We start from the raw sequence: 25,576 nt of genomic DNA, 5'->3' as shown, positions 1-25,576 counted from the left end.
AGCCTGTGCTTACCCATAGCTCGAAGAAATTCCTCATAGAGTTCAAAGGTCATGAGTGGATTGGGCAAATCACGAAGCCATTGTTTGAATACACTTGCAATGACGTGTATGTTATAGTCATCTAGGTTTACATTCTCAGCATCTATTCAGAGACGAGAGTTAGATAAGAAAGCCAAAACATGCAGAGAGTCAAATAATTCACTTTAGAAACTATCATGACTGAAAAATGCCTTCATGTTCTTAATCAAACTATCTTCTACAATCTAATTCCATGCTTTGGAACAGTGCTCCTATGTGGTAAAGGAACAGTTGTTGTTTGTTGGTTGTTTTTCAAATGTCGCGGACTGACAGATGTGTAAAATAAAGGATCACAAGTTTTCATGTCAAGGCACTGTTAAATTGCTATAAATGTTTCTAAATGCTTTTTCTCAATTTCTGTACTTCTCTTGTAGATTGGTCTGTGAACGATACTTCTAGTAGTGATGCTTTAGATGACAAACATAAAAAAGGCCCAAAGGACAGTTTCTAAAAATCAGACTGATTTTAAGTCATTCTCAGAGATGAAATGACAGTGATAATTGAGCTTAGGAAATGTGAAGAAAATCTTTACTCTGCTTCACTTATAAACTCCCTAGGGTTATACATGAGATGATTGGGATGATATAGGATGAATGATGCCTGTGGGTAGATTCTTGGTGACACAAAGACAAACTTTGCACCTATATGTGATTCAAAAAGTTCTATTCCTGGGAATTCCCTGGTGGTCCAGTGGTTAGAACTCCGTGCTTTCACTGCTGAGGGCCCAGGCTCAATCCTTGGACGGGGAACTAAGATCCCACAAGCCGCGGAGTGCGACCAAAAAAAAAAAAAAAAAAAAAAAATCTATTCCTTTCCAATAGTGGTGAAGAGTAGAAGTTGAACATAAAGCCAAAGTCAAACCTCTGCATACATTCCAGGACTGAGGCTAGAGCTCTACACAGATACATGTTCAGTTCACTACTTATCCATTTAAAAAACTATGTCATCAATGTAGGAAGGCAAGAATATGCATCAGAAAGAGCACCACTTGGAGTCAGAATAACAGAGACTAACAGGCAATAGTTTAGATTATGGGTTAAATGCCAGCTTTGCCACTTATTGGTGGTAAGTCTTTGGGCAAGATCCTCTGTAAGCCTCAGTTTCTTCATCTGTAAACAGGGATAATAATCACTGTTTGGGAAGATTAGTACAAAGATCTGTTGTGAAAATTAATACAAAAACATCAGCACAGTGCCCTGCATCTCATCAACAGCTCATTATTCAATTTCCCTGAACCTAAATTTTCTTCTTCGTAAATTAAAGACATCATCTTACCAGACTGTTAAAAAAAGATTAAATGAGATCTGTCTGAAGTACCTAATAATGCCTGTATAAATGATATGCAATGTATGTTTGCTGAATTGACCACATAAAAACAAAGACTCTTTTGAAAGCTACAAATGATAAAACAAGCACCACAGAAAAGACTGCACTCTTCTGGCTGCAAGAAAATGATCAACATGTAATGAAAACTAAGAGCATAAGATGACCTATTTAAATAAAATTATTTGGTCTTGATTTAGAGGGCACTATCTTACCTGTATCTAGACCTTGTCGAAGCTCCTTGATTTTATTAGTTGAACCAGACTTTCGGTAAATACCTTCTGTGTATAATCCATGCATTTCAATGTAGTTTATGAGTTTTTCCACCACCAAAGGAACAGTTCGGTCTTCACTGGTCAAACGGGATAATTCAACCCCAAACTGTCGAGATGATAGCTCTGGATCATACTAAATGGAAAATAATTTTTGTTTCCAAGTACATTCAAACATTGTTAAATATGTTTATCCAATTCTTTAAGAGTAACTACTTTTTATTTTCCTCAAGTTTTACAAGCATAGTTATGAGAGTTGGGAGGAAAGGGAATTATGATAAATGCTGAGAGTATAAATATGTAAGCTGTTAGTTTCAATCCTCTTCCACTAGGAATCCTCCCGACCCCTGCCAAATAATGGGGCAGAATGGAGGCAGTGGCAACAGATTACTGTTTCCCTGTTAAAAAAAATCTCTTCACATAAAGATGGGATGTGAGCGAAGGAGAAAGGGGATAGACTTTGTATGTTAAACATTCACCAAGTACCATTTGAAAATCTGTTGATTTAAAATGAATTAGTTGTCACTAATTTCTGAAGCATAAGAACGCTTTGGTGTTTATGTAAACTTTAGGGAAGTTTAACTGACTATTGATGTCATAGCTAAAGGCAGAGGCATATATTGCCACTATATGAATTAGGTTATTTCATATTTGCAACTAGATTCTAGCTGGGAATAGGAATATCACCTTTCTATCTCAGAGGGCTATTGTAAAAATTAAGTTAGAGGTGAACATACCAAGCACAGTATCTGGTATATGGCAAATGCTTAATAAATTGTTAAAAGAAATAAAATAATGTTTGCTGCAATAATTAAAACAAAATAAACTTTAGCCAATCTTCTTCCTATTACTATGACACACACATGCACACATATAATCTATTTACTTAAATGTTATGGCTATCCCTAGGGCATTGGGAATGTTAATAGTAAGACTTGTGAAAGCAAAAAAATAAAATACTTGAAGGTATTAAACAAAAACTTCAAAATAGTTTTATTTGAAACCAACTAATCTAAAGCAAACATGCTAAAAATTTCTATTTCTTGAAATTAAGGGAAAAATTAATTTTACTATTCTCAACTGAGAAAAAGTGAACTCTGAGTTCTTATTGTAAAATCAATATATGTTTTTAGTTATTTTCTTTTTTTCTTCTGCGGGAAGGGGTGGCAGGGTGTCTTTAGTTATTTTCTATCTGAAGTAATTTCCTTGTATATTTTAAATAAAGTTTTATTGAAGTATGACACATATATAAAGTATATAAATCATTAAGTGTACAGCTTGACAGACTTTGACAAAGTGAATGCACATTTCTTACCAGAACCCAAATCAAGAAATAGAATATAACCAGCAGTTATCTCCCTCTCAAGACCCTCCCAACTACTATGCATTTCACCTTTCACAAATAACCAGTATCTGTATTTCTATCACTATAAATTAGTCTTAACTGCTTTTGAACATTATATTAATGGTAACATATAATATGTATTCCATAAGTTAAGTTTCATTTATTTTTGAACTTTATTTATCTTTGAATAATACAGTACAATAATACAATAATATTCTTGTTTCTGGCTTCTTTCACTCAACATTATGTTTGTGAGTACCAACAGTTTAATCTCACTGCCATATGGTATTCCATTATACAAATATACCACAATTTATTTATTCATTCTACTGCTGATGGACATTCAGGTTTCTTTCAGTTTGGGGTTATTTCAAACAGTGCTGATATAAATGTTCTTTTGTCTTTTGGCACAGATATCTATGTATATCTGTTGGGTATATATCTTGGAGTGGCACTGCTAAGTCATGAGCAATGCTTATGTTCAGGTTTGATAGGTACTGCCAAATAATTTCGAGAGCTGTTAGGTTAACTCAAACTCCTACCAGTAATGTATGAAAGTTCCAACTGCTTTATATCCTTGTTAAGATGTTTTTCATTTTAGCTATTCTAGTGGGTATATACCTCACTATTATTGCAATTTGCATTTCCCTGATGATTAGTGAAGTTGGTCACCTTTTCATATGTTTATTGGTCATTTGGAAATCCTCTCTTGTGAGGTGCTTGCTTAAATTATGTGCTCATTTTTCCACAGAGTTGACCATCTCTTTCTTACTGATTTGTAGATGCTTTTTAGATATTGTAGATCCAAGCTGCAAATATCTTCTTCCACTCTGTGGTTGATTTTTTTTTCCTTGAATAGTGAGTGGTTTTTGAAATTTATCTAAAACTTTTTTTGTATTTATTGAGATCACCATATTTTTTTCTTTATTAGTTCAATGTGGTGAATTACATCAACTGATTTTTGAATGATTTTTTCAAAAAAACCGATTTTTTCCATAAACCAACTTTGCATTTATGGATTAAAAACCAACTTTCTCATGAAGTCTTTTTTTTTCATCTGTCATTAGCACAGATTCAATGTACTAACATTTTGGTTAAGGCTTTTACATCTAAGCTTATGATATAGCCTGAACTGAAATTTTCCTTTATCCTTTTCATGATTGACTTCAAGGTTTCACTATCTTCATTCGTCAATTTGGGAAAAAAAGTACTGAAGTATTTACTCTTTACCATTCTCTGGCAGAGTCTGTAAAAGACTGGTGTTGTTTCTTCCTTAAACACTGGGAAATATTCAATGGCAAAACCATCTGGGCCTGAAGATGTCTTTGTGAGAAGCTTTTTCAATTACAGATTCTATTTTAATAGATATAACTCTTTAGATTTTCTATTTTTCCTTGACTTAGTTTAACTTAGTTGTGTTTTTGTGGGAATCTGCCCGATTAATTTAAAATGTCAAATTTATTAGCATCAAGGTATCCATAATAGCCTTTTATTTTCTTTTTAATGTATGCAGTATCTGTGGTGTATGTTTTTCTTCTTGTGAATGATTTGGTTTTTTAAAATTCTCTTATTGATCACTCTTGCTAAGAGTTTATGCATTGTCTTTTCAAAGAACTAAAATTTAGCTTTGTAGCTTTTTATCTTTTGTATAAATGTTTTTCATTTCATTTATTTCTCTTTATTATCTTCTTTCTATTGCCTTTGGGTTTAATTTGCTGGGTTTTCTTTTCCTACCTTCGAGAGATGGAAGTTTACATAATTTCTATCCTTGTATCCTTTCTAATGTGTATTATAATGTATTGTACATTAATATATTATTAATGTATATTAATATATACTTAAAGCTATAAATATTCCTCTAATCACAAATTTAGCTATACCCACACTTTTGTTGTGTCATACTTTCCTCAATCATTTCGTTCAAAATATTTTTCCATTTTCATTTGAGGCTTGTCTAGTTATCTTTATGTTGATTTATAGCTTAACTTTATTCTGCTCAAAGAATATACTCTCAATATATTCAATCCTCTGAAATTTGTAGAGACTTGCTTAATGGCCCAACATATGATCAATTTTGTCAAATGTTCCATGTGCAGTTGAAAAGACTGTGTATTCAGGCAGTTGTAAAATGCAGGGTTCAATACACATCAAGCAGATAAGATATTTTTTGTTTTTGAAATTAATTAATTAATTAATTTTAAAATTTTTGGCTGTGTTGGGTCTTTGTTTCTGTGCGAGGGCTTTCTCCAGTTGTGGCAAGTGGGGGCCACTCTTCATTGCGGTGCGTGGGCCTCTCACTATCGCGGCCTCTCTTGTTGCAGAGCACAGGCTCCAGACGCACAGGCTCAATAGTTGTGGCTCACAGGCCTAGTTGCTCCGCGGCATGTGGGATCTTCCCAGACCAGGGCTCGAACCAGTGTCCCCTTGTTTTTTTTTTGGGTTTTTTGGGTTATTTATTTATTTATTTATTTATTTATTTTTGAGATAAGATTTTTAAGCATGTTTTTTATATCAGTTGCATACTTACTGAATTTTTGTCTTCCAGGTATTGAAGCTATAATAATAGACTCTTCTAAAGTTAGAATTTTTATAGCTCCCTGATGGCTTGACCATTTCATCATTATGAAACACCTTTACCTGAAGTAATGATTGTTGTCCTAAAGTACATTTTAATATTATTACAGCTACACCACTTTTCTATTGGTTAGTCTCTGCATGCTATATCTATCCTTTTGCTTTCAACCTTCTGTATTTTTTTTAAACATATTTAAGTATGTTTCTTGTAAATAGCATATCATTGAGATTTTTCAGTTGGTTTTATCCTAGTCTTTTTAAAAAATAATTTATGTATTTATTCATTCTGGCTGTGCCAGGTCTTAGTTGCAGCACATGGGATCTTCGTTGCAGAATGTGGGATCTTTAGTTGCGCCATGCGGACTTCTTAGTTGCAGCATGAGGGCTTCTTAGTTGCGGCATGTGGGCTTCTTAGTTGCGGCATGAGGACTCTTAGTTGCGACACGCGGGCTTCTTAGTTGCAGCATGAGGGCTTCTTAGTTGTGGCATGCGGACTTCTTAGTTGCGGCATGCATGTGGGATCTAGTTCCCTGACCAGGGATTGAACCCAGGCCCCCTGCATTGGGAGCGCGGAGTGTTACCCACTGGACATCCAGGGAAGTCCCTATCCTAGTCTTTTTTTGTTTTTAATATATATATTTTTTGGCTGCATCGGGTCATTGAGGCATGGGGAGTCTTTCGTTGCAGCATGTGGTCTCTTCATTGCGGAGCTTGGGCTTCTCTCTAGTTGTGGGGTGTGTGAGTTTTCTCTCTCTAGTTGTGACGTGCGGGCTTAGTTGCCCCGCAGCATGTGGGAACTTAGTTCCCTGACCAGGGATCGAACCTGCGTCCCCTGCATTGGAAGGCGGATTTTTTACCACTGGACCACCAGGGAAGTCCCTATCCTAGTCTTTTAATTGGAAGTATTTGGTATATTAACATTTAATGTAATCACCAATATATTTGGACTTATATCAATCCACTATTTATTTTCTTTGACCTGATTTATGATTCTGTTTCTCTCATTTCTCATCTTCTCTTAGATTAATCAAGTATTTTTTGTTTTTCCATTTTCCCACCTTTATTAGCTTTTTAGCTATATACTCATTTGCTATTCTTTTAGTGGCTACTTTAAAGACTACAACAAATACTCATAACATATTTAAGTCAAATATATTTATTTATTTTTGGCTGCATTGGGTCTTCGTTGCTGTGCGCGGGCTTTCTCTAGTTGCGATGAGTGGGGGCTACTCTTTCCTTGTGGTGCGCAGGCCTCTCGTTGCAGTGGCTTCTCTTGTTGAGGAGCATGGGCTCTAGGCACGCAGGCTTCAGTAGTTGTGGCACGCAGGCTCAGTAGTTGTGGCTCGCGGGCTCTAGAGCACAGGCTCAGTAGTTGTGGCGCACGGGCTTAGTTGCTCCGCAGCATGTGGGGTCTTCCCGGACCAGGGCTTGAACCCATGTCCCGTGCCTTGGCAGGTGGATTCTTAACCACTGTGCCATCACTTCTCAGATAATCCAGGGACCTTGGAATAGTTAACTTCATTACCCAACCACCTTGGTGGTGGTGTTGTCACATAATTTAATTCTCTTTATATTTTAAGCCACAAGACATTATTATTGTTTTTAGTCAATATTCATTTATATTCACACATATTATTTACTCTTTCCATAGCTCTTCACTCCTTCCTGTACTTCTTTTTCCATCTGAGATCATTTTCCTTCTGCCTGGAGAATCTTTAGTATTTCTTTTATTGCAGGTCTGCTGATGACAAATTCTGAGTTTTTGTCTGGAGTGTTTTCAAGTCATTTTCACTTTGGAAGGCTACTGTCACCAAGTACAGAATTCTGAGTTAGCTTTATTTTCTTATAACACTTAAAATATGCCAAGCCACTGTCTTTTTGGCTTCCATCATTTCTACTGATAAGTCAGTTGTCAGTCTTTTCACTGCTCCTTTAGCAGCAGTTATTTTTTTCCCTCCTCTGAATGCTTTTAAGAAATTTTCCTTTTCTTCCATTTGGAGGACTGTTCATCTGGTACGATTTTCTTTGTATTTATCCCACTTTAGGTTGAAAGTGGTTGATGTGTTGACCATTAGCTCTTAAAATGCTGCTTCTCCCTTGTTCTCTTTTCTTCCTGGACTCCAACTGCACACATTTAAGAAACTTCCATCCTTTCCCATATGTCTCTATGTTTATTTCTGTATTTTCCCATTCTTTGTACTCTCCATGCTTGGATGTCTCTACTTATCTATTTTTCAGCTCACCAATCTTCTCTTCTCCTATGGCCAATACACTGTTAAACCTATCTTTTGAGTTTACAATTTCAATTGCATTTTTTATTTTTATAATTTCCATTTGGCTCTTTTTTATATATATATTTCAATTTTGTGATAAAAAAGACTTTTTAAATCTTTTTATCCAGCATCTGAACATATTAATTAAAATTTTTTAAGTATATGTCTGAATTCAGTAATGGGTCATCTATGAGTCTACAGATATTGTCTGTTTATTTCTTAGTCTCATTTCTTAATGTCTAATTTCATATATGAACAAACTGTAAAGGCTCTCAACAATGTTATCTCTCTTTAGAGAGAGTTCATCCTATTCTCTGTAGGTGGGTAGCTAGAAAAAGGAAGAGATCATCTTAATCCAATCAAGGACTGCCTTGCAGTTTTTATAAAACTCAGTTAATCAATGCTATCAATGCTTCATCCTCCTTCCTGGGGTATAGCTCTTCACAGGTCTCACTGAAGAGTCTAGAGTATTGACTAGGGTCCTTTTTCAAAGGTGGGTCATCCAAGTCCAATTTTTCTCTCTTTGACACTGTGAGACTGCAAAATACTCTAATCTGCTTTTCTGTTTAGCTTCTTAGCCTCTTGCCCAGTGCAGCTTAAGAATTCAGAAAATGCCTTGAGGGAAAAACCTCTGAGTTTCAGGCTCACTTCTCTATATGTTTGGATCACGGTCCCTCAAGTCCTGGCAATCCCAAACTCCAACTTCTGTCTCTTTAACTCTATCAGATTTCTAAGAGCTTTGCTGGTTTCTCTGACTCTTAAGTGTGGCCCTCTGCCCAGAATCTTGGTTTCCTGCCCTACAACAAAAATTGACAAACTCCCAGTAGGAGAGAAACATCTCACAGATATAGGTTCACCAATCTGTAATTCTCTTCTCTGTAGGATCTAGGCCCCTAAATTCAATTTGCCTGGGCAGCTTTCTAATGCTAGGCAACAGACTTTTTTCAGCTGTTCTCAGCATGAATATTAGTCTGCCAGAAGCTACTCCATCTTAGCTGGAAGCAGATGCCCCACCTTCGTTGTATTTTAAGCCCTGAGTCAAATTTCTCTTTGTACTTTGCCATGTTTGTCTACTAATTTGGAACAGATGCAAACTATATACATGGGCTGTAAACATGCACACACATTTTATTATAGTTCAGATTTGCATAGTATTGTTAAAATTATATGTGACTAATAAATAAGAAAATGTGATTATATACCAATAAAAGCCTGAAATATTTCCAAAATTGTTGCTTCATTGAAGCATAAAGGTAGCAGAGTACATGTTCAGTATCTTTTAGATCTGTGTATCCAAGTAGAAATATGTAACAACACCAACTATGCTGGTGAATTTTAATGTTCATGTTAAAATCTTTAATTGTAGCCTACCACTTTCAAGACAATTTCTAGAAACACTTATGAGTGTTTAAAGAAGTAGGAAACCTTTAAAAGAAGCGTTTTAATAAGTTGTCGGTTGTGAAATCAGTTTAGCAGTTCCCATGTAGTAAAGGTACATATAGTTCCAGGAAAATCAATTCAGTTACATATACACATCCCTCTATATGTGTATGCTGGATTATGATATAAAATGTATTTCTTACTGTGATTTGTGGCCAAAAAGTTTGAAAACTGCTACTCTATAAAATCATCAAAGAGGCCTTGATTTCCTTCTACAAGGCACGAAAAACCAACAGACCTGTTATTTATTACTCATAGATGATAACTTCTTACCTTTTTAGAGCACTTGGCTGTGGTTTTCAGACAGCACCTCTTATGACAAGCATACTTGCATACTGAAAAATAGGTTAAGAATGTAGCATTTTCAGAAGTCTGTACATCAGTGACAAGAATTAATAAGTTTACTGCTTTATTCTGAGCATAAATTTTTTCCTTTAAATCTGAGACTGCTATAGTATCACATACATATACTTTGTACGGTATTAGAATGAAAAATTGTCTTAATTCATTCAATTCAGAAAAATGAAGTTGAAAAACATACCTAAAATTTCTAACCACTGTCTATGAAAAAGCTTTTTATTCTTTCAAGATTGCCCACCCCTCCTCCCCTGTCCCCACCATATTCCAGCAGAATATATATCTCTGTGGTCTGATTCACAAACTAGCGCTCATGTTCCCCTCTTAAATTTGTTCTACTATCTGCTAAAATGAAAGAAATACCTATTAAGAATCATTCCAATGGGTAAGAAAAGCATTACTGTCAAAGACCTTTAATAAAATAAAAACAAATTTGGTAGCATACTAATTAAGATATAAGAAAGGCCTTATTTACTATCCTAGAAGGTCCAGAATAGAGCTCTGAGGAACCAGGACATAAAGAATATCAGTAGTGATTGGGAAGATGAGATAAAGAAAAACTTCAGAGCAGAAATAATTTCTCAGAGCAGGAGATAACAGGGTGGCTAGGCAGCAGTAGGTGCAAAGGGCACGCTGAGAGGAGGATACTGAGAAAATACTTGGCCTATGTCATTTTGGTACACCAGCTCTGGCTCCTGCACATCAACACCTGAATACCTTCTTGAGTTTCTAAAGCATGACTTGAGGGGTTTTCAAAGCCAAGATCAAGGAGGGGAGACCAAACCACTGTACTGGCGAAATCACCAGTATAAGCACAAAAAAAGTTAGTTAATGCTATTAAGAAATCAAACCAGGGCTTCCCTGGTGGCGCAGTGGTTGAGAATCTGCCTGCCAATGCAGGGGACACGGGTTCGAGCCCTGGTCTGGGAAGATCCCACATGCTGCAGAGCGGCTGGGCCCGTGAGCCACAATTACTGAGCCTGCGCGTCTGGAGCCTGTGCTCCGCAACAAGAGAGGCCGCGGTAGTGAGAGGCCCGCGCACCGCGATGAAGAGTGGACCCTGCTTGCCACAACTAGAGAAAGCCCTCATACAGAAACGAAGTACCAACACGGCCAAAAAAAAAAAAAAAAAAAAAAAAAAAAAAAAAATCAAACCAAACCCACCCAAGTCATAAAAAAAGAAAAAGCAGATTCTTTATATTTTCAGTTTCAGATCACAGAGAAAATCATACCAAACCTACAGGAATCAGACTAACATTAAACAGTCAAGTACATGGCAAACTACTCCCAATTTCACTTTCACTGCAATTTTTTTAGACTACTGATAATAAAACAAAAAGAAAACCACTTTTGAACCACAGAACAAGTGAACATATCCAGCAATATCCAAGTGCTGATTTCACTATGGTGAACATGATTTCCATCCTTGTTGTCATACTGGACCCAACCTTTCCTAATATTTCTTTCATTCAGTTCTGGCCCACTAGTAAATAAAGCCTCACAAAATTATTAAAAGCACCAGAATAGATGTATGGAATGGCAGGAGTAGAAGCTAAAGACCCTCTGTAAGCCAGAACCAAGCTGACCCACAAAAAATCTCCACTCACATTCTAGGATTTAAAGGTTCTGATAAAGGATTATAGTAGAAAAAAGTACCTTTCTGGTTATAATCTAAGAATTTGTTCATTAATTCATCCAACCATCTATAGGTCCATCTACCCAATAAATATTTACTAAAACTTATAATGTGCCAGAACTGTTCTGTATACTTCTAGGTATACAGAAGAGACAGATAAGTTTCCTGACCTTATAGAGAGCACAGTCTAGTGGGACAGACAAACAAGAAAACAAATGAATACTTAACATCATCTTGGGTGGTGATAAGTACTATAAAGACTAGAAAAGCTGAGTAAAGGGATAGAGAATTGGGGACAGGTGGCATTTTAGATGGGAGGGTGGAGACATGAATCAACTGAAGTAGTAAGTCATACTAACATCTGAGAGAAGAGCATTTCAGATGGAGTGAGCTGCAAGTACAGTGACCAAAGAACACCAAAATATCTTATTTGCCAACAAAGAGCAGGTAAAGGGAACTATAATGAGAGATGAAGTTAAAGAATTAGGGAGTGTGAATTATTCCTTAATGTTAAAGAAGATATAAGAAAACTCATGGAAACAGAAATATCAAGTGGTTAAAAAAATTCCTCAAAGAACTCTCATACTTACATTTGCAAACAGAGGCTCGGTCCATTATCCATATCAAAGAAGAACAGTACTCACAGTATGTAGGGATGCTATACTGGGTGGCCTTAAAGATGTGACCATTGTGCTCTTCTACCTGAAGGAAAAAATATAGCTATCTATGTTAAAGCCAACACAGTAAATGCTGCCCTAACATGTCGGGCAATGGGAAATCCTTCAATTCCCTGTTGTCTTCATTGGGTACTTATTCCAGGAGGAGAATTATGATCTGAGAAATAAAATAAAGGTAAAACATATGGTCCCTGCTTTCAAAAGTGAACAATCTAGTAGAGACAAAACCAACTTATATGAAAATCAGAAAACAATGCTATAAACATATAAGAGCTGTCTTATGCAACTCTGAATCAGCATGTTAAATTAAAAGCAACGGTTCTCAAATTTTTATTTTTAACCTCAAGAATCTTTCACACTTCGAAAATTACTGATGATCTCAAGATACTTCTCTTTATATGAGTTATGAGTTAGAAATTAAAACAAAAAAATTTAACTATCCACTTCACTTAAAATTATCATTAAACATATTCCATGTTAACATAAGTAACATTTTAATGAAAAACAACTGTGTCTTTAAAACACACAAAAAAAGTACTGACAAGAGGGGTACTGTTTTACATTTTTGTAAACCTCTTTGATGTCTGGCTTAATAAAAGACAACTGGATTCTCATATCCACTTCTGTATGCAATCTGGTGGCAGTATGCAATTAATTTTGAAAAATATGAAGAAAATTCAGCTTCATACAGATATGAAATTTGAAAATGGAAAAATAATTTAATTGTCCTTTCAGAAAATGACCAATATTAAAACTCTGCAAATGGTAACTTAAAGGTTAACTGAAATATGGAATCTAAAACCACACCAATCAACTCTTCATACTCTGTAACATTAAAATCCATTGTTCTGGGCTTCACTAAATTACAACTTTACTTCAAAGTACCATTAAGAAAATAAAAAGATAAACCACAGACTCAGAGAAATATTTGCAAATCGTATATCTGATAAGGACTTGTACCTAGAATACAGGAAGAACTGTATAATAAGAAGACAACTCAATTTTTAAATGGGCAAAATATTGAATAGACAGTTCATCAAAGAAGTATAAATGGCCAAGAGGCACATGAAAAGATGCTCAAATCATTAGTTATCAGAGAAATGCAAATCAGAACCATGATGGGAAACCACTTCATACCATCTAGAATAGCTATAACTATTAGACAAAACTAACTATTCGTGAGGATGTGGAGAGACTGGAACCCTCAGATATTTCAGGTGGGATTGTAAAATGGTATTGTTACCATTTTGGTAACTATATGGTATAGTTCAAATATTGAATCATTATGTTGTACACCTGAAAGTAGTATAATGTTATATGTCAATCATATCTCAATTTTTTAAAATAAAAATACATATATACACACATTTACACATACATACATACATGTAGGGGAGTATTAGTAGTCATTTTTGTCTTAATTAATCAAATAACCAACTAACTAAACGAAAAAGATCTAACTCACAGTTCATCCATCCCACAGCTTTATAATATGACCTTGGCTCTGTGATGTCTCAAATATTCCCAGATATTGACATTTTATCACACAGATATCCTTCTGTTTAATGAAACTGTAAATCACACACATGCACATTATTTTCCTCTACTGGAACTCTTAATATTAAGTTAGTTTCATTTTAAAAATTACTTTATTCTAAATGGATCAAAAGGTACAAAATAGAATACAATGAAAATCTTTCTTTCACCTCTGAATTCCAACTGTTTAGTTCCTCTTATAGAAATAATCACTGATACCAGTTTCCTGTGTATACTTTCAGATATTTTGTGTGTGTGTGTGTGAGTACAGTTATAAATGTATTTTGGTTTTTTAAAAGTATACGAATAGTAGCTTTCTATATAGTGTTTGGCTCTTCGCTCTTTTTAATTAATAAAACATCTTGGAGAATGGTTTCTCTTACTTTAGTGCCAAGCAGTATTATATTATATAGATGTATCTAATTTATTTAACCATTTCCTTACTGATTTAGGTTGTTTTCAAAACGTTTATTTATTACAAATTCCTCTTCAATAAAGAGCCTGTACATGTCAGTGTGAACAAATTGATATATCCACTGGATAAATTCCTGTATGCGGAATTGCTGGGTCAAAGGTTTTTTGGTTTTGTTTTTAATATTTTTAAGGCTTTTAATACACCATTATTAAAGTACCTTCTCCAAGAAGGTTATGCAAATAACCCCATTTGCAGTATTGAAAAAAATCTATATATTTATTTATCTTTCCAAACTAGGTAACTAATTTAGCTTTGCTCATAGATGGACAAAGTAGAAAATCACTGTTGTTTCATTTTAATTTGAATACTATTAAGTATAAACATTTATTCATATATTTCTTAACATTTCTTTCTATGACCTGCACTTATCACAGGCCCTGAAATATAATAGCTGTTGAATAATGAATTTTCTTTTTTTTTAATGTCATATGCTTTACTCATTCCTTTCCCTCGTCAATATTGTTCTTTCCCTCATCGATATGTTCTTTTTATTGTTCTTTCCCTCATTGATATTGTTCTTTCCCTCATCGATATGAAAAAGGTATTGTTCTTTCCCTCATCGATATGAAAAAGACTATTCTTATAGGGCTTAAAATGTATAAAAGGCCTAAACACTGTTTAAAAGGCTTAAACACTGTTACCTGTTAAATAACAGGTGCCTTCCTGTTACTTCTCCACCTTCCCTATGCTTACTTCATACACAATCTCAAAAATCCTCAGTGGTGGTGGCATTACACCTGTTTTTATGTAATCCTATTTTACCTCCTATTTTATATATATATATACTCCTATTATATACATGAGGACATTGAGACTCAAAGATTAAGTTGTCTAAAGTTTCTCCACTGGTGAACAAAGTAAGCCAGGCTAAGGGCTTAAATATCCTACTTTCAGGATTCCTTTCCTTCCATGAAAAGGAAGAAACTCTTTAACAGGTAAGATCATGCTAAAATAGAGTCAGATCATGCTTCTAACACACACAGTAGAAAAGTGACAAGCAATGATCTAAAAAACCTTAGAATTTGGTTTACAAGTGATAGGGGATGATTTATAATCCTGATTTATTAATAAGGCTAACAATAAATATTCTAGGATTAGAATTTGCCATTGGCAGGGGTGAATGCAGGTTCTGTAGGCCCTAAAGCTTAACATTTTCAGGGGAAAGGGAGGAAGACAGGACGAGCAGGGGAAACAACTTGGGAAGAAAGAAGAGAAGGTGGTGGCAGCAAATGCAACTGAAGCAGAGGGAACAGGGGAGAGTGGGAAGAATGAAGCTTAGAGAAGTCAAGGTCAAGATCATGTCAAGTCTTGTAGGCATGGTAAGAACTCTGAGTTTTACTCTGAGTAACAGTGGAAGTCACTAGAGAGTTCTGAGTAGAGGAGGAACATGACCTGATTTTTGTTTTAAAATGTTCATTATGGCTATTATGTAGAAAACTGTAAGGGGAGAAGAATATAAGAAGGCAGATCAATTATGAGACAACACATAGTATTACTGGACTACTGTAATAGCAGTGGAGGTGGTGTGAAATGGTCAGATATTAGATGTATTTTGGAGGTAGGGTGCTGGCCAGAGTTCTAACTACTTTTCCAGCCACCCCCACATAAACATGCAATACTTGAGCCTATTAAAGCTACTGGCTCAACATGCCAGGTTTTTCACTCATGTGTCTTTGGATATACGCTTTCCCTTTGGCTAGATACTGCCTGTCTAAACTACTACTCACTTGATAAGAACTAGCAAAAACATCTTTTCTTCTGTAAAGTATTCCTTCATTCTCTCTTTCTGTATTTCCACAGCACTTTGTACTATTTCTACTATAATACTTATCACATCTGAAAGTAGTAATTTTTTAAATGCCTGCCTTCACTAGCAGATTATGAGCTCCTCTAGGGCTTAACTCATCCTTGTAATTACAGAGATTACGGTAAAGTATGCAATAGAGACATATAATACAAAAGATAAGAACATGAACAATGGTAAAATATGCTCAAATGCCTTTGGGAATGTCTCTTGAATTAGGACTTACATTTGTAAAATCCTAAATAGTCCTCATATTCTTCAGAAAGGATGGAGAGCTCCTTAAAAAACTCCTTCCCTATCCCTACTTCTGAAAAGGGATCATACTTGTACTTTTCATGAGTAAACATTTCAGTTTTCTACCATTTTAGGAAGGCACCATTAATAACAAGTCAAGCCAAAGAATTCAAGACACATTTCTCATTCTAAATTTTTGTAAAGAAGTAAATGATTACCCCCTAGGCATCTGATAAACTTATTCTTTAAATATTTCCACAGAAATACTGTATGATACAGCTCAGACTGGTGGTCTAAAAAATTACTTTTTAATAACATTAAAAAAAATAGATTACAACTTACTAAATCAGTTTCTTTTTTCCTTCTTTTCTTTCTCTCTGTTTTTGGCACCTGGTTGGAGAGAAATACAGAAAATGTGATATAACAAAGACTAACATAATTTGTTACTTCTTTGCAAATGCTGAGATTTTTGCTCAACAGGTAATAAAAGCAGCTCCTTATTCTTCAAGAGGAAATGTGTAGTGCTAGTAAGCATATGTGAGAAAAAAGTATTTATGTTTAGTAAAACACAGTGCTCATAAAAGCAACAGAATAGAAGGATACTTTAGAAATTATCTTTTTAAACCTCAGTTCTGCCCAGAAGCCACACCATTATTAATTTAAATGATTATTTTATTTTAAACATTAATTACCTGATTATTAATTTTAAAGATTGCACTTTGCATATTTTGGCTCTAGAAAACCCTCCATCCTAGAGCTAAATATAAAAAGGTATTGGAGATCAGTTCAAGATGGTGGAGTAGAAGGACGTGCTCTCACTCCCTCTTGCGAGAGCACCAGAATAACAACTAACTGCTGAACAATCATCAACAGGAAGACACTGGAACTCACCAAAAAAGATACCCCACATCCAAAGACAAAGGAGAAGCCACAATGAGACGGTAGGAGGGGTGCAATCACAATAAAATCAAATCCCATAACTGCTGGGTGGATGACTCACAAACTGGAGAACACTTATACCACAGAAGTCCACCCACTGGAGTGAAGGTTCTGAGCCCCACATCAGGCTTCCCAACCTGGAGGTCTGGCAATGGGAGGAGGAATTCCTAGAGAATCAGACTTTGAAGGCTAGTGGGATTTGACTGCAGGACTACGACAGGACTGGGAGAAACAGAGACTCCACTCTTGGAGGGCACACACAAAGTAGTGTGCGCATCAGGACTGAGGAAAAGGAGCAGTGACCCCATAGGAGACTGAACCAGACCTACCTGCTAGTGTTGGAGGGTCTCCTGCAGAGGCGGGGCATGGCTGTGGCTCACCGTGAGGACAAGGACACTGGCAGCAGAAGTTCTGGGAAGTACTCCTTGGCGTGAGCCCTCCCAGAGTCCGCCATTAGCCCCACCAAAGAGCCTGGGTAGGCTCCAGTGTCGGGTCACCTCAGGCCAAACAACCAACAGGGAGGGAACTCAGCCCCACCCATCAGCAGACAAGCGGATTAAAGTTTTACTGAGCTCTGCCCACCAGAGCAACACCGAGCTCTACCCACCACCAGTCCCTCCCATAGGGAAACTTGCACAAGCCTCTTAGATAGCTTCATCCACCAGAGGGCAGACAGCAGAAGCAAGAAGAACTACAATCCTGCAGCCTGCGGAATAAAAACCACATTCACAGAAAGACACACAAGATGAAAAGGCAGAGGGCTATGTATCAGATGAAGGACCAAGATAAAACCCAAGAAAAACAACTAAATGAAGTGGAGACAGGCAACCTTCCAGAAAAAGAATTCAGAATAATGATAGTGAAGATGATCCAGGACCTCGGAAAAAGAATGGAGGCAAAGGTCAAGAAGATGCAAGAAATGTTTAACACAGAGCTAGAAGAATTAAAGAACAAACACCTAGAAGAATTAACAAACAAACAGAGATGAACAATACAATAACTGAAATGAAAAATACACTAGAAGGAATCAATAGCAGAATAACTGAGGCAGAAGAACAGAGAAGTGACCTGGAAGACAGAATGGTGGAATTCACTGCTGTGGAACAGAATAAAGAAAAAAGAATGAAAAGAAATGAAGACAGCCTAAGAGACCTCTGGGACAACATGAAACACAACATTTGCATTATAGGGGTCCCAGAAGGAGAAGAGAGAGAGAAAGGACCCAAGAAAATATTTGAAGAGATTATAGTGGAAAAATTCCCTAACATGGGAAAGGAAATAGCCACCCACATCCAGGAAGCGCAGAAAGACCCATACAGGATAAACCCAAGGAGGAACACTCAGAGACACATAGCAGTCAATTTGACAAAAATTAAAGACAAAGAAAAATTACTGAAAGCAAAAAGGGAAAAACAACAAATAATATACAAGAGAACTCCCATAAGGTTAACAGCTCATTTCTCAGCAGAAGCTCTACAAGCCAGAAGGGAGTGGCATGATATATTTAAAGTGATGAAAGGGAAGAACCTAAACCAAGATTATTCTACCCAGCAAGGGTCTCATTCAGATTAGATGGAGAAATCAAAAGCATTACAGACAAGCAAAAGCTAAGAGAATTCAGCACCACCAAACCAGCTCTACAACAAATGATAAAGAACTTCTCTAAGTGGGAAACACAAGAGAAGAAAAGGACCTACAAAAACAAACCCATAACAATTAAAAAAATGGTAATAGGAACATACATATCAATAATTACCTTAAACGTGAATGGATTAAATGCTCCAACCAAAAGACACAGGCTCGCAGAATGGATACAAAAACAGGACCCATATATATGCTGTCTACAAGAGACCCACTTCAGACCTAGGGACACACACAGACTGAAAGTGAGGGGATGGAAAAGATATTCCATGCACATGGAACTCAAAAGAAAGCTGGAGTAGCAATACTCATATCAGATAAAATAGACTTTAAAATAAAGAATGTTACAAGAGACAAGGAAGGACACTATATAATGATCAAGAGATCAATCCAAGAAGAAGATATAAAAATTATAAATATATATGCACCCAACATAGGAGCACCTCAATACATAAGGCAACTGCTAACAGCTATAAAAGAAGAAATCGACAGTAACACAATAATAGTGGGGGACTTTAACACCTCACTTACACCAGTGGACACATCATCCAAACAGAAAATTAATAAGGAAACATAAGCTTTAAAAGACACAACAGACCAGATAGATTTAATTGATATTTTATCCAAAAACAGCAGATTACATTTTCTTCTCAAGTGCACATGGAACATGCTCCAGGATAGATCACATCTTGGGTCACAAATCAAGCCTCAGTAAATTTAAGAAAACTGAAATCATATCAAGTATCTTTTCTGACCACAACACTATGAGATTAGAAATCAATTACAGGGAAAAAAACGTAAGAAACACAAACACATGGAGGCTAAACAATACGTTACTAAATAACCAAGAGATCACTGAAGAAATCAAAGAGGAAATCAAAAAATACCTAAAGACAAATGACAATGAAAACACGACTATCCAAAACCTATGGGATGCAGAAAAATCAGTTCTAAGAGGGAATTTTATAGCTATACAAGCCTACCTCAAGAAACAAGAAAAATCTCAAATAAACAATCTATACTTACACCTAAAGGAACTGAGAAAGAAGAACAAACAAAACCCAAAGTTAGTAGAAGGAAAGAAATCATAAAGATCAGCGCAGAAATAAATGAAAACAATAGCAAAGATCAATAAAACCAAAAGCTGGTTCTTTGAGAAGATAAACAAAATTGATAAATCATTAGCCAGACCCATCAAGACAAACAGGGAGAGGACACAAATCAATAAAATTAGAACTGAAAAAGGAGAAGTTACAACTGACACTGCAGAAATACAAAGCATCCTAGGAGACTACTACAAGCAACTCTATGCCAATAAAATGGACAACCTGGAAGAAATGGACAAATTCTCAGAAAGGTATAACCTTCCAAGACTGAACCAGGAAGAAACAGAAAATATGAACAGACCAATCACAAGTAATGAAATTGAAACTGTGATTAAAAATCTTCCAACAAACCAAACTCCAGGACCAGACGGCTTCACAGGTGAATTATATCAAACATTTAGAGAAGAGCTAACACCCATCCTTCTCAAACTCTTCCAAAAAAACTGCAGAGGAAGGAACACTCCCAAACTCATTCTATGAGGCCACCATCACCCTGATACCAAAACCAGACAAAGATACTACAAAAAAAGAAAGTTACAGACCAATATCACTGATGAATATAGATGTAAAAATCCTCAACAAAAGGATTGTTGGATTCTAGCAGTCAGAATCCAACAACACATTAAAAAGATCATACACCATGATCAAGTGGGATTTATCCCAGGGATGCAAGGATTCTTCAATATATGCAATTCAACGTGATACACCATATTAACAAATTGAAGAATAAAAACCATATGATCATCTCAATAGATGCAGAAAAAGCTTTTGACAAAATTCAACACCCATTTATGATAAAAACTCTCCAGAAAGTGGGCATAGAGGGAACCTACTTCAACATAATAAATGCCATATACAACAAACCCACAGCAAACATCATTCTGAATGGTGAAAAACCGAAAGCATTTCCTCTAAGATCAGGAACAAGACAAGGATGCCCATTCTTGCCACTATTATCCAACAGTTTTGGAAGTCTTAGCCATGGCAATCAGAGAAGAAAAAGAAATAAAAGGAATTCAAATTGGAAAAGATTAAGTAAACCTGTCACTGTTTGCAGATGACAGGATACTATACATAGAGAATCCTAAAGATGCCACCAGAAAACTACTAGAGCTAATCAATGAATTTGGTAAAGTTGCAGGATACAAAATTAATGCACAGAAATCTCTTGCATTCCTATACATTAACAACAAAAGATCAGAAAGAGAAATTAAGGAAACAATCCCATTCACCATTGCAACAACAACAAAAAAATAAAATACCTAGGAATAAACCTACCTGGGGAGACAAATGACCTGTATGCAGAAAACTATAAGACACTGATGAAAGAAATTAAAGAGGATACCAACAGATGGAGAGATATACCATGATCATGGATTGCAAGAATCAATATCGTGAAAATGACGATTCGACCCAAAGCAATCTACAGACTCAATGCAATCCGTATCAAATTACCAACGGCATTTTTTTACAGAACTAGAACAAAAAAATCTTAAAATGTGTATGGAGACACAAAAGACCCCGAATAGCCAAAGCAAACTTGAGGGGAAAAAACAGAGCTGGAGGAATCAGACTCCCTGACTTCAGACTATACTACAAAGCTACAGTCATCAAGACAATATGGTACTGGCACAAAAACAGAAACATAGATCAATGGAACAAGATAGAAAGCCCAGAGATAAACCCATGCACCTATGGTCAACTAATCTATGAAAAAGGAGGCAAGGATATATAATGGAGAAAAGACAGTCTCTTCAATAAGTGGTGCTGGGAAAACTGGACAGCTACATGTAAAAGAATGAAAGTAGAATACTCCCTAACACCATACACAAAAATAAACTCAAAATGGATTAGAGACCTAAATGTCAGACTGGACGCTATAAAACTCTTAGAGGAAAACATAGGAAGGACACTCTTTGACATAAATCACAGCAAGATCTTTTTTGATCCACCTCCTAGAGTAATGGAAATAAAAACAAAAATAAACAAATGGGACCTAATGAAACTTCAAAGCTTTTGCACAGCAAAGGAAACCATAAACAAGACGAAAAGAGAACCCTCAGAATGAGAGAAAATATTCGCAAACGAATCAACGGACAAAGGATTAATCTCTAAAATATATAAACAGCTCATGCAGCTCAATATTAAAGAAACAAACAACCCAATCCAAAAATAGGCAGAAGACCTAAATAGACATTTCTCCAAAGAAGACATACAGATGGCTAAGAAGCACATGAAAAGCTGCTCAACATCACTAATTATTAGAGAAATGCAAATCAAAACTACAATGAGGTATCACGTCACACCAGTTAGAATGGGCATCATCAGAAAATCTACAAACAACAAATGCTGGAGAGGGTGTGAAAAAAAGCGAACCCTCTTGCACTGCTGGTGGGAATGTAAATTGATACAGCCACTACGGAGAACAGTATGGAGGTTCCTTAAAAAACTAAAAATAGAATTACCATACGACCCAGCAATCCCACTGCTGGGCATATACGCAGAGAAAACCATAATTCAGAAAGACACATGTCCCCCAGTGTTCACTGCAGCACTATTTACGATAGCCAGGTCATGAAAGCAACCTAAATGCCCATCAACAGACGAATGGATAAAGAAGACGTGGTACATATATACAATGGAATATTACTCAGCCATAAAAAGGAACGAAATTGGGTCATTTGTAGAGACGTGGATGGATCTAGAGACTGTCATACAGAGTGAAGTAAGTCAGAAAGAGAAAAACAAATATTGTATATTAATGCATATATGTGGAACCTAGAAAAATGGTACAGATGAACCAGTTGCAGGGCAGAAATTGAGACACAGATGTAGAGAACAAACGTATGGACACCAAGGGGGGAATGTGGCGGGGGGGCTGGTGGTGGGATGAATTGGGAGATTGGGATTGACATATATACACTAATATGTATAAAATGGGTAACTAATAAGAACCTGCTGTATAAAAAAATAAATAAAATTAAATTTTAAAAAAAGGTATCATCTGGAGGACTTTCCTGGTGGTGCTGTGGTTAAGAATCCACCTGCCAACACAGGGGACATGGGTTCGAGCCCTGCTCTGGGAAGATCCCACATGCCATGGAGCAACTAAGCCCGTGCGCCACAACTCCTGAGCCTGCGCTCTAGAGCCTGCAAGCCACAACTACTGAAGCCCACGCGCCTAGGGCCCGTGCTCCGCAAGAAGAGAAGCCACCGCAATGAGAAGCCCACGCACCGCAACAAAGAGTAGCCCCGGCTCGCCGCAACTAGAGAAAAGCCCACACACAGCAACGAAGACCCAGTGCAGCCAAAAATAAATAAATAAATAACTTTATTATTATTTTTTTTTTAAAAAAAGGTATCATCTGGGACATGGAAAAGTTCTTTTACATATGACGTTTCCTGTTAGCCATAGTAGAGAACAATCTCAATCTAACCTTTCAAAATTACAAACAAAGGCAGTATAAGCCTAGTAAGAATCTTCTTCTGCATAACATAAGATCTCAACTTAGATGTAGAACAGAAGAATTTTCAAGGATTTATTTATATCTGATTACTTCAAAATGATTTCAAATGTTTTATAAATCTAAATATACATAAATCAGAATAAATGAAAATAAAATGGGAGACAATAAAAAGGATTAATAGTATTCCTGCTACCCAGTAATCAGATACCTAATTATTTCAGCTGGGGTACTGAAAGGAAACACACTGACAACCTCCCCTAAGCCCACTATCTCTTCTGTAATAAGAATTTCATAATAATTATTTAATAGGGCTGAAGCAAGAAGTAAATAAAATATCAAACACCTAGTATAATTCCTGGTACTCAATAAATAAAGGTTATTATTACTATTATATAGATTTTCAGAAACATACATTTTCCTAAAACCTAATTCAAGGAGAAATATAATTCGTGGGTCCTTACATAAAGGCCACGAGATGATACAATGAATCACGTCTTTAACCACTGTTTTTCAAAAGGAAATTCATGTACTGACCTCTGTCAAAGCTGAGGGTATAATCTTAATGGCACAACATTATATTTTAACTCAGTGAAGAATGTATTAATGGCAGAAGGCTTTGATAATACAGTCTGATGAACTTTTAGGACAGAATGGAGTTTGCTGGATCTAAAGTAGTGCTAAAGTAGTTGACATGTTCACTGTAATGTTTTTCTCAAATACCAGATGTCCCAGATTCTTAAGAAGAATTCATAACTGAATCCTTTTAGAAATCAAAATATATTTACCTTTGTGGGTACATATTCCAGAGTCTTGAATTCATTCATATATTCATCTAAAAACACTTTAAAAGTGTTGACCCAAACTCTGACTGGAGATTCACTCCAATCACGCTGCTCAAGCCTCATGGTCTTTTCCAAAATCTGTTCAAATAGTGCGTAGAGGTCTTTATACCGTATGCTTTTCCCATCATCTATCTAATAAGCAATAAGAGAAGAAATGTAAGGTTTTATGAAGAAATTCTTTAGATAGAAGACTGATTCAATTTTTATTGGGTAGTTATTTTGAATAAAAATTAGGATCCTGATATACTTTCTAATGGGCATGTCCATGAGGTCATGTGGTATTTGTAAATTCCCACTCTACTATGGAATGTCTGCAGAATAAAACCTGCTAAATTTTAGTAAAATACCTAACAGTTTAAACAATGTAATAATTGGAGAAAGTCCTGGGAATTTTTAACTATATTTAGCTATAAAGATTATTTGCATCCCTCTTAATTACCTATCCCCAGAAATGAACCTTGTTTAGATAGTTCCACTCTAAAACTGAAAAAGTGAATACCTGAATTCTTGCCTAGTGAAACATTAGGCAACCTTTACTTTGATTCATTTTTCCAAAGAAGAATGACATGCTTAGAATAACACCGTATTTCTTGCAAAGGAATCTACATGGAATTCCTTTTAACTTATTTAAATGAGGGGTGGAGTCTTCATGAGAAAGAAAAAAACATCATTTAAGTGACCAAAACGTATTATATACATTTAAAATGTATTTCTCTTTCACCTCCTCAGAATTAGAAGTTGAACCTCTTTGATCCAGGGTTAGAAAACCACTATTAAGCTCTAGTTCATAACGTTGGCTCTTCCTATGTGATACAAAGTATATTGGTCCCTAATCTAGAAAATAAAGGTATGAAGCATGACAAGCAGTTAGCAGGATTAGAAAAATATGGCCAACATTGTCTCTACCCAAACCTAGTCATTTGCCGTAGCCTGATTACTACTTTATTATGGTCTTGAAATTATTGCTAAGACTGCATGGTTCCTATTTTTAAAAGGCAAAAAAATCTTATACTGAGTAGAATATACATAGGAAAGTTCTCCTGATTTCTCTTTACACATTAAATTACAGGTTGAACAAAGAAAAACCAATTAAATACGAATTATTTTTTATAGAATAAATATGACAATTCAGAGATACTAATAAAGATTCTATAGATCAAAAGCATTATTTTATACTTTAGCACCAATAATAAATTTTCTAAACCATGACCAACATCATATGAAAGTATAGGTAAATCTGAAAGTGATACAAACTCATATATAGAAATCGGTGAACATAAACTGCTCTAATTCTACTGAATAAAAAAGTATAATTCCAACACAAATGAGAATTAGAAGCTGGAGCCAGAGCTAAAAGGATCATGAGAAGTCAAAATAGTAAAGAGCCACTGGGTGAAAAAGAATCATACCTAGAATATCTGAATTCAATATCTTAAGATGAAAATATACCTATAACAGGGGAAAAAAAAAAACTGCTCAGGGAAATTTGAGAATGCTATTAATCTGAGGTCAGTCAGTATATTTTTCCCTACCTATCCCTAAAACAAAAAGAAGACA

At 35.8% G+C, this 25,576-nt stretch overlaps 1 protein-coding gene across 11 annotated transcripts in view; it reads right to left on the bottom strand.

The window, feature by feature from the left end:
- The window catches only part of MYO9A (myosin IXA), a 281,728-nt gene that overhangs the window by 34,467 nt on the left and 221,685 nt on the right, over window positions 1-25,576 (bottom strand). For all 11 annotated transcript variants that reach the window (XM_036842812.1, XM_036842813.1, XM_036842811.1 and 8 more), the window contains 6 exons: window positions 23,963-24,151; window positions 16,367-16,414; window positions 11,889-12,000; window positions 9,579-9,640; window positions 1,617-1,809; window positions 14-142 (listed from right to left, as the gene is read on the bottom strand). In XM_036842812.1, the coding sequence (XP_036698707.1) occupies window positions 14-142; window positions 1,617-1,809; window positions 9,579-9,640; window positions 11,889-12,000; window positions 16,367-16,414; window positions 23,963-24,151 (733 nt within the window). The remainder of the gene's footprint in view (window positions 1-13; window positions 143-1,616; window positions 1,810-9,578; window positions 9,641-11,888; window positions 12,001-16,366; window positions 16,415-23,962; window positions 24,152-25,576) is intronic.

Source organism: Balaenoptera musculus, chromosome 2 (assembly GCF_009873245.2).
Source record: "Balaenoptera musculus isolate JJ_BM4_2016_0621 chromosome 2, mBalMus1.pri.v3, whole genome shotgun sequence".
Classification (NCBI taxonomy): domain Eukaryota; kingdom Metazoa; phylum Chordata; class Mammalia; order Artiodactyla; family Balaenopteridae; genus Balaenoptera; species Balaenoptera musculus.
This window is presented reverse-complemented; position numbering and strand designations above follow the sequence as displayed.